Raw genomic sequence first — 8,550 nt, forward strand, 5'->3', positions numbered from 1 at the left:
GGGAAAACTGCTCACACAACGGTATATAATACCAAATGTAAACACCTGATTTTCCTTGATTGCATCCATCAAACATGTCAGTATCCAATGGTCAAGTTCTCTCAATTGTGACGTAAGTGACACCAGAAATTAGAATTTCTAAAAATATTCCATGTCAACATGTGCGGTGGAGACTGGGGAAACGTCGGGCAGAGGATATCAGGTAGGCTAATTTAAAGTGAATACTTTTGCTTTGTAACTTCAGGTAATGGTTACATATAAAGTAAACTACGAACATGCTCAACACACATGTAGGCTACAAATCATCTGAGTTTATCGATATAAAAATTCGTTTCAGTCTCACAGCATGTCTTCACCAACTGCAGACGTCTTCCGATGTGGCTTGCAAATGTATCAGCTGTCCCCAGATTCAAAGCGGCTTGGGTCATACACGGAGGACAGAACATATGATAGTTTGGATGGGTAAGAGCCCATGTTCGAGATGATTACTGTAATATCTGATAATCAATTTAAATGTGTCATGTTCTAAAATGAATTGTTCAGACTTACAGGGACCAGTTTGGTCATTATAAAAACATGATCAGAAATATAGGCTGTTATTTTCTTGTTCAAGTGTAGCATGTGCATTCAACACCTCATCCGAGGTTTACTGAAAATGTCAAAATACACAATGTTTATCAACTTTTGAATGTTGATATCAATGGTTCTGCAGAAGCTCCACAGAGTTGACTGATGTGTTTGAAGAAGAGGACTGTATTCAGGATGAAGGCTGGAGTACCCCTGTTGCAGACCTGAAACAGAAAATTGCAGCTCGGCTAGAAAACTATCTTACCAATGAGAGCCTGTCTGAAGATGCCTTTTTACTGAAACATGTTCAGAGGAACAAGAAGGGCTACGTCAGTGTGAAGTTACTAACTTCATTCAAAAAGGTAGGATTTATAGATTACTTTGTTATTGAAAACTACCCTGTTCACCACTTTGGCCTGCACTGACATGTCTTTTGGTAACAAGTATAACCTTTGAAAATTACTAACCTAAACATTCTGCGTCGTAGATCAGGGAGCTCACACGTGACTGGCGAACCACTCTGGCTGCGGCTCGCACCACTCAGCAGCTGGAAGTCAATGAGGAGGGAACCAAGGTGCGACGGCGGGACCCAGTGCCCGACTGGCTACTGTGTGTCCCCACCAGCAAGCTGCTGCTGGCCTGGAACCTCCTGGGAGGAGAGGACAACGATGAAGAGAGCGTAGCCCCGGGGGTGGAGCAGCAGGGTCTGATGGAGACAGCCATGAGACTATTTGGCTGCCACGGCACCATCACGTCCCTCCGCATCCTGCGCCCAGGGAAGGAGATCCCTGCCGAGCTCAAGAGGTATGCAAAGAAACACATGGAGCTGGGGCGTAAGGTGTGTGCCGTGGTGGAGTATGAGTACCTGGAGGGGGCACGGAGGGCCTATGAGGCCCTGCAGGCTGAGGAGCAGCTACAGGGGAACAGGGCGGTACGTGTGGTACTCCTAGGCAGCAGGGGCAACAGGAAGCCAAGGGGCAGCCAGGACCGCACAGAGGAAGAGTCTGAGGACGGCATCGAGAGTGTGTGCTCGAGGAAGCCCAACCGCAAGGGCAGGCGATACCCGGGCTACTCCCTGGAGGACTCTGCCCTCTACAGCTCGTCTGAGTCTGATTTCGCCCCCGCCTCGCCCAGGCCCAACCGCAGGGTCACACGACCTCAGGCTCTGTACGGCAGCCCCCTGGCCATCCCCCGGGTGTCCTCCTTCCGCTCAGACCCCTACAAGAACCCAGTTTGTAGCCCTGTGGGGAGCCCCCTCCTGCCCCGCAAGCTGTTCCCCAGTGGCCACACTCCGTCCCCGCTGGCCGCTCCAGAGATCAGCAGCAGCCCTATATCCAGTGGCAATGGAAGCTTTGGCAACAGGAGCAAGTGCTCTGGGGACTATTCCCAGGAAAGTTTGGGCTTTGTGGGGAGCCCCTGGGTCCAGCGTCGGAAGACTGCCGCCCAGGCATTTTTTCCTGACAAAGGTGGGCCCCTCTCGCCTGGCCTGCCCAAGAGGCCACTGGGCGTGGTGGATGTGCTGCGCCAGCCGCTTGGCCCTGATGGCACTAAAGGCTTCTACAACTGCATTGGCAGGGGGAAGCTGGTAGTGCAGCAATGATAAAGCCTGGCCAAAATTACCTCTGCCCAAAGCAAGGAAGGATTTGCTCTTAATGTAACCACCATGGTGTCCACAATTACTTTTGATTGTCTCAATGTTTATCTAAATGAAAGGGGGGGGGGGGATCACATTGGTCAAACTTATGAAAATGTTATTTTGTATTGATTAATAAAGATTACAATGTACTTTCAACAGTTCTTTGTTATTTCCCTTTATGCCCAGTATGGACAAATTATTCAGAATATGCAATGATATCTCAGTACATTACTATTCTGGGGTAAAACATGGTTTCATTCCTACCTCAACAGCATGTCTTTAGTAGTTATCTGAACTTTCCTAGCATAACTTCTAATGTATGCATCTCCATCATGATAATGTGTCAAGTCCCACAGGGGCAATGGCCACCGTAGTCTGTCAGGCACCATTCCCTGTGCCTGCATGTCTTCTAGTGGGGTATGTTCTACAAAGATTGTTTTGTTTTCTCACACTGCCAAGTTATTTTTCCAAGTAAATGGTGTATGAATAATTTATTCATGTAGCAGACTGCCCTGTTAAAGCATTCTTCATTGACTATGACCGTAACATGAACAGAGTGAGCAACACATTTTACAGTTCAGAGGCAATATGCAACTGTCCCCATGCTAAAGGTACAGTGATCACAAACGGAACAGTTTAAGCAGCACAATCATGCAGTTGTACTGAAAGAAAAAGCAGACAACATACTTTTAGTCACCTGATGATTTAAGCCAACACTATATTGCTTCTATAATGATTAAGCAAAACTGTACAATATAAAAAGAGTACAAGGCATGGTTGTGATGTCATGATAAACTACATTTGTAGATTTAATACAAGTTTCAATCAGGAAGGCTGATCTGCTTGTTTAAACATAATTCACTTTGTATTCTATGCCCGTAGAATAGAAAAACAGCATAGCATCTTGTTTCATCTCCTTCCCATTAGCCACGTGCGGAATGTCATTCACCTATTTAGCCTATAAGCGTGGCACAATAATGCACCTTCCTCACGCTTGCCATTTAACCTATGGGCTCACTCTTACCACCTTCCTCTCAACCAATGGGTCTAAATCTTGGGATGTATTTATGTCAATTTACCTTTGTTCTCATACTTGCCGTTTTTCAGCAACAGTTTGACAACCATCCACCACCTATAATAACCTTAAAGGCAATCATTGGAACTTTCCTTCCATTATGAAAAAAATAACCACTTTGATTCTGACCCTACTGGAATGTGACATCTATGTAGCAGCTTATGTAATGTAAGAATGAAGCAAACGTTGCATAGACTTGCTTCACTGAAGCAAATATTGATGCCAGTAAGAGGCTACTGTATGTCTTATATTCACCATTAAATGTCATGTTTACAAGGGAGTAACTACAATCCCTGAAAAGAAAACACTTTAAACTGAATTGTCACTTTAAAAAAAAATAATATTAAAAAGTGTATACTACATATACAAAGCATGGAATGGATTGGAACCTAACCTTGCAGGTGCTGCAGATGTACTTAATGAACTTTGACCCACTGAATACTGACCATAGAGGTCCTGTTTACACTATTTCCAAATATTTGATATTACAGTATAAAAATATAGCAGTTAAAACAGTAACAGATGTGAAACGTATAGACATCTGGTTATCGTCTGGTTAAGACATGGAATCAAGGCAGATTAGTGTCTCTCCATTTGGTTACATCAAAGGCTTCATAACGTGTCAAGCAGTTCCCCCACATTCATGTAAGATGTTAAGTTGTAAGTCATCTGCTTAACATACAGAACTACTTGGAGCATAAAAAAAAGTAACGACATGCATGATGTTTTGAAATTACTCATGCCTCTACCTCAAGTACTATCCTCTTCTAGAACCTTTTCACCTCTAACCTATGTAACTCTTCTCAGGGGCCTTTTACTATACCGTTGTTCCAAACACTATCTCATCCAGCTCCTGGTCATCCATGTCATCCTCACTGAGGGAGAAGTCTTTGTGGTTAGAGATGCGGTTGGGACTGCAGTTTGACTCCCCGTCAGACGTATTGGCAGTGGGTTCACCCATCCCCACAACTGGCCCAAGTCTTTCTGCCTCAGCCATATGGGACAGCATACTGTCTAGTAAAGGCCTGCTCTTGCAGATGTTGTCCAGGAGCTGGCAGCGATGTTGCAACTGTCCTATCATAGCATCCTTCTCCTTGACCATGTTCTGAAACCTCTGGATGGTCTCTTCTGACTTGCACAGCTTCTCGTGGAGGTAGTGAATCTCTCTAGAAAAAAAGAAATGAGACATGATTGATAACCTTTAAGCACACCCTTCTGCAGTCTCGCGCGCACAATGCACATATTAAATAACAATGGTTGGGGACATTAAACGGGAGCTTTGGCAATGCCTCGAAGAGACAAGACCTCAATCACGTACTTATCCTTGGCCTCGGCGATCTCCTGGGTAGCAGCCCTCAGTTGCTCGTCCTTCCTGATGAGACTCTCTGCTTGCTCCCTCACGGTGTTCTCTGCTGCCTCGAGCCACTGTTCCAGCTCTGCTACCCGCCTGTGCACAGCGACCAGGTGTGCGTTCGCCTCCCGAATTTGGACTGGTGATGGCGAGGACATGTCACATGAGGAATATGGTACGACCTAAAGTCAAGTTACAATAGCTCGCCGTAGAAGATTGATTAACGAAAAGAGCAATGAATGATCACTTGAAATCTCGTGAACAAGCATTTCACCGGAGGGCTGGTGTTTACTCTTCCTGCCATGCCTGCACCTTCTTCAGCGTTTGTTCCTTGTTAAACAACTGAACCAAAAAATATTGTTCCGTGCCCAGAAAAAAAGTATTGATTATGTTATGCTAACCAGCTACCGACACGTCATCCTACGAGATTCTAAGCTCCGAACTCATAAGTAATGCATCTATATATAATTGAATTGATTCATTACGAACAACATGCCTCGAGCTATATACTCGTGCGTTATCTGCACTGTTTTGAAATAAAAGGCTAGATAACTTGAATGAACTTTGAAACTGATTCTCTTTGTAACCTGTGGATTAAACTCCGCCCCGGAAACAGTAGTGTTGACAGCTTTACATACAATGTTGAAAAGTTGTCACTGTGTGATATTGTTTTATATGTAGCTAATAACACATTTAAAAAGTAATTGTTTTTTAAAATAAAAAAGTCAACAAAATACTTTTCAGAAGATGTTTGTTTAGCTAATACATGTTTATCAATAAAGTTTTCCAATATTTCAAGTGTCGTCTCCCCCCCCCCCCCATCTCGCGATATTTCCCCAATGTCTGTGTCCTTCATGTGAAATCCAAAATGGGTTATTGGGATCTGCAAGAGGGGAAAGATTGTATCGAGAAAACATGGATCACCACCAAATTGGGCACAGCTCTAGGTATCTAAATCTAACACAAAGAAAGCCTTTGTGGAAATTAGCTATTTGGCGGTAAAGAGCAGTAAAGTAACACTAGACCCCATAACCGGTTAACGTTAGCTAGCTGCGAAGCTAACTAGCCATAGCATAGTTGACTGTCATTCTAACTAACTAGTGTTAGCTTACTGTACTAGTAAGCAATGTGTTGTTTTCAACAAATGTAACGTCAGCTAACGTTGTTCGGTTAGTTAGTTGTTTAGCCAGCAGTTGCTGTCGGGCAGTACAGCTAAGGCAGTAAATTAAACTATGGATTTTGAATGATGTTTACCAGTTAGCTAGCAAGTTAATCATAGCTAACATTCTTGTGACTTTGAAAGACAAAATACTTGTCAAGTAGGTAGCTAGCTAGTTAACCCAATGCACAGTATTCTAACATCCTATTTTTGTATTGATATATATATATATTTTTTTTTTTACACACAGGGTTGGTGGGTTCAGCCTATCACATTGTGGCATTCCAGCCTGATTCCGCAATCCAAGCTGTTCAGAGAGCCACAAATGGCACAGTAACCATGGGTATGCATGTCTTTAATCTCATACACTGATAATAATCACCTGGCTTACCGCCATGAAGGTATCCAATCTTACACTTAAATACCTAGTTACACCTCCTAGACCAGTAGCCAACAGTGTTCAGGCTAGAATGTTATCTCAGATCAGTACACTACATTTGTCAAGAAGATTTAGTCCAAGGGCCGTATCCACAAAGCATCTCAGTTGGACTGCTGATCTAGGGTCTGTCCATATAATCTTATTTAGTATGGTCTAAAATGCCAAACTGATCCTAGATCAGCACTCAGCTTTGTGGATATGGGCCCAGGTCACAATGCTGAAATTTACCTAATAAACACGGAGTCTCTACAGTTGCCTCGTTTGAGTGATGGTCAAAGTGTCCGTTTGATCTTAGTGTTTCAATGGTGATCAGATTTTTTGGGGGGTGATCAGATGTTTGTCATAAGGAGTTGTAAACAAACATACAGTTAAGGTGGGTTTATGCCAGTATATGTTAATTTAGGGCTCTATTCAATCATATTCACTTTAGCCATCAACAACATAGCGGTTGTTTTGGCAGTGTCAGAGTGTAATTGCGTTAGAGCTGTCAAATCCACAAGCGACACCTGTCATTATACCTAAAGCGAACATTGCTATTAGCTGCATGGAGTTGCATTGCGAGAGATCCCATGCAGCCTTGTTTACACGTTAAAACAGTGGAATGTGAGATGTAATTTACACCTCGATTAGGCTGATAGAAATCCTCATTATTTAATGATTTTCAATTTGAGAGTCATTACATTTTATATAGCCTACACTTTCTTCTTCTGAACGGGACAGGTGTGGCTTTGTGAAAATGATCAAGTACAGCTGCTCACCGATTTGACAGCTCCAACGCAGTTACACTGCCAAAACATCAGTTATGCGTATGTCGACTATCGCCGGTTAGGCCTAATGCTTTATCTGATTGAATCCAGGCCTTAATTGGTTTTATCTTTCCTTCCATGACAGCTGCCTTGGGGGCGATCTTTGGAATGACCACTTGTCTAGCTGCACAGGCCCGGGATGCTCCTGATGATCCGGTGAACTATTTCCTCGGAGGCTGTGCATCAGGAGTCTTTCTTGGAGCTCGTAGTGAGTAGGCTATATTACATAGTATGCTGAAGATTTGGGTTACATGCAGTAGGAACAAACGTTTTGAAACGGATAAATAAAATGAGCATTCTTATTGGATAAGTTTGGGTGGAACCTCCTCCGTTTCAAAGCATTTTCTTCCGGAGTTTAATTCTAAAAAGTGGTATTTTCCCTTCTGCCCTTGTTAACATCCCACATAGTTACCATATATTGCTGTTATCTATCAAGCGCTATAAGAACTTTGTAGGGCAGTGAACATCTTCTCATCACCAGATGATGTTTGCTTGAGATACAGAGGGGCATCAGAGATTATCCTCTTTCTTTTCCACTAATAACATGTATTTTTTTCTCTATGATACACAGCTCACAGTGCAATGACAGGCACGACGGCGTGTATTGGGCTGGGGACACTGGCCATGTTCACCAAGGTGGGCAAGATGGAGGGCTGGAGATTAGCGGGACCACCCAGGATGTAAACAGCCCAAGGGGGAGACTATATATATATATTGACATGTATATTAAATATTTCTTGAATAAAGTTGTGTAAAAGAGTGTCTACGACAGTCTGTGTCCTGCACCTCCCTGCTTTAGCCACATGGTGGAGACATTGGCTATCTTCCCAGACAATTTGCACCAATCAACTGAAAATTGAAGATTGTGTGTCAACTTAAACAGTGGCGTAAAGTACTTAAGTAAAAATACTTTAATGTACTACTTAAGTTTTTTTTATATATATATATCTGTACTTAATCATTTATATTTTTGACAATGTTTACTCCACTACATTCCAAAATAAAATAATGTACTTTTCCCATATATTTTTCCTGATAAAAGTACTCGTTACATTTTGGGGAGAGGAAAATGGTCCAATCCACACACTTATCAAGAGAACATCCCTGGTCAACCCTACATGCTTCGTTTGTCAATGATGTTGGAGTGTGTTCCTGGCTATCAGTAAATTTAAAAATACAAACAAAATTGGGATGTCTGGTTTGCTTAATATAAGTAATATGAAATGATTTATACTTTTACTTTTGATACTTGAGTATACTTGACTAGAACCAAAAAAATTTATCATATTACTCCAGTGCTAGCCTCTCGACACTGGCTTCCTGTTAAGGCAAGGGCTGATTTTAAGGTTTTACTGCTAACATACAAAGCATTACATGGGCTTGCTCCTACCTATCTTTCCGATTTGGTCTTGCCATACATACCTACACGTACGCTACGCTCACAAGATGCATGCCTCCTAACTGTCCCTAGAATTTCTAAACAAACAGCTGGAGGCAGGGCTTTCTCCTATAGAGCG

At 42.7% G+C, this 8,550-nt stretch overlaps 3 protein-coding genes across 3 annotated transcripts; 2 read left to right on the forward strand and 1 right to left on the reverse strand.

The window, feature by feature from the left end:
- The first annotated feature begins 123 nt into the window (after window positions 1–123).
- On the forward strand, window positions 124–2,285 carry larp6b (La ribonucleoprotein 6, translational regulator b). Its single transcript, XM_014148703.2, has 4 exons — window positions 124–202; window positions 338–462; window positions 713–929; window positions 1,055–2,285. Exons 1-4 carry the CDS (start codon window positions 152–154, stop codon window positions 2,165–2,167), a joined length of 1,506 nt encoding a protein of 501 aa, XP_014004178.2. The 5' UTR covers window positions 124–151; the 3' UTR covers window positions 2,168–2,285.
- Window positions 2,286–2,679: 394 nt separating this feature from the next.
- On the reverse strand, window positions 2,680–5,235 carry LOC106573562 (vimentin-type intermediate filament-associated coiled-coil protein). Its single transcript, XM_014148707.2, has 2 exons — window positions 4,597–5,235; window positions 2,680–4,444 (listed from the first exon to the last, which is right to left on the reverse strand). Exons 1-2 carry the CDS (start codon window positions 4,785–4,787, stop codon window positions 4,096–4,098), a joined length of 540 nt encoding a protein of 179 aa, XP_014004182.1. The 5' UTR covers window positions 4,788–5,235; the 3' UTR covers window positions 2,680–4,095.
- A 253-nt stretch (window positions 5,236–5,488) lies between these two features.
- On the forward strand, window positions 5,489–7,793 carry nduab (NADH dehydrogenase 1 alpha subcomplex subunit 11). Its single transcript, NM_001141184.1, has 4 exons — window positions 5,489–5,576; window positions 6,039–6,131; window positions 7,119–7,241; window positions 7,605–7,793. The coding sequence occupies exons 1-4, from the start codon at window positions 5,498–5,500 to the stop codon at window positions 7,715–7,717; spliced, it is 408 nt and encodes a 135-aa protein (NP_001134656.1). The 5' UTR covers window positions 5,489–5,497; the 3' UTR covers window positions 7,718–7,793.
- Window positions 7,794–8,550: the final 757 nt, after the last annotated feature.

This window comes from Salmo salar, chromosome ssa16 (assembly GCF_905237065.1).
Source record: "Salmo salar chromosome ssa16, Ssal_v3.1, whole genome shotgun sequence".
Lineage (NCBI taxonomy): Eukaryota > Metazoa > Chordata > Actinopteri > Salmoniformes > Salmonidae > Salmo > Salmo salar.

What these genes read in the sequence shown, in the direction of transcription:
- LOC106573562 (XM_014148707.2), bottom strand. Translation starts at nt 4,787, where the DNA reads ATGTCCTCGCCATCACCAGTCCAAATTCGGGAGGCGAACGCACACCTG. An exon ending in ATCGCCGAGGCCAAGGATAA is followed by an intron (nt 4,445 to 4,596) that starts GTACGTGATTGA and finishes CTTTTTTTCTAG; the next exon opens with AGAGATTCACTACCTCCACG.
- larp6b (XM_014148703.2), top strand. Translation starts at nt 152, where the DNA reads ATGTCAACATGTGCGGTGGAGACTGGGGAAACGTCGGGCAGAGGATAT. An exon ending in ACATATGATAGTTTGGATGG is followed by an intron (nt 463 to 712) that starts GTAAGAGCCCAT and finishes ATGGTTCTGCAG; the next exon opens with AAGCTCCACAGAGTTGACTG. An exon ending in TACTAACTTCATTCAAAAAG is followed by an intron (nt 930 to 1,054) that starts GTAGGATTTATA and finishes TCTGCGTCGTAG; the next exon opens with ATCAGGGAGCTCACACGTGA.
- nduab (NM_001141184.1), top strand. Translation starts at nt 5,498, where the DNA reads ATGGGTTATTGGGATCTGCAAGAGGGGAAAGATTGTATCGAGAAAACA. An exon ending in CAAATTGGGCACAGCTCTAG is followed by an intron (nt 5,577 to 6,038) that starts GTATCTAAATCT and finishes TTTTACACACAG; the next exon opens with GGTTGGTGGGTTCAGCCTAT. An exon ending in AAATGGCACAGTAACCATGG is followed by an intron (nt 6,132 to 7,118) that starts GTATGCATGTCT and finishes CTTCCATGACAG; the next exon opens with CTGCCTTGGGGGCGATCTTT.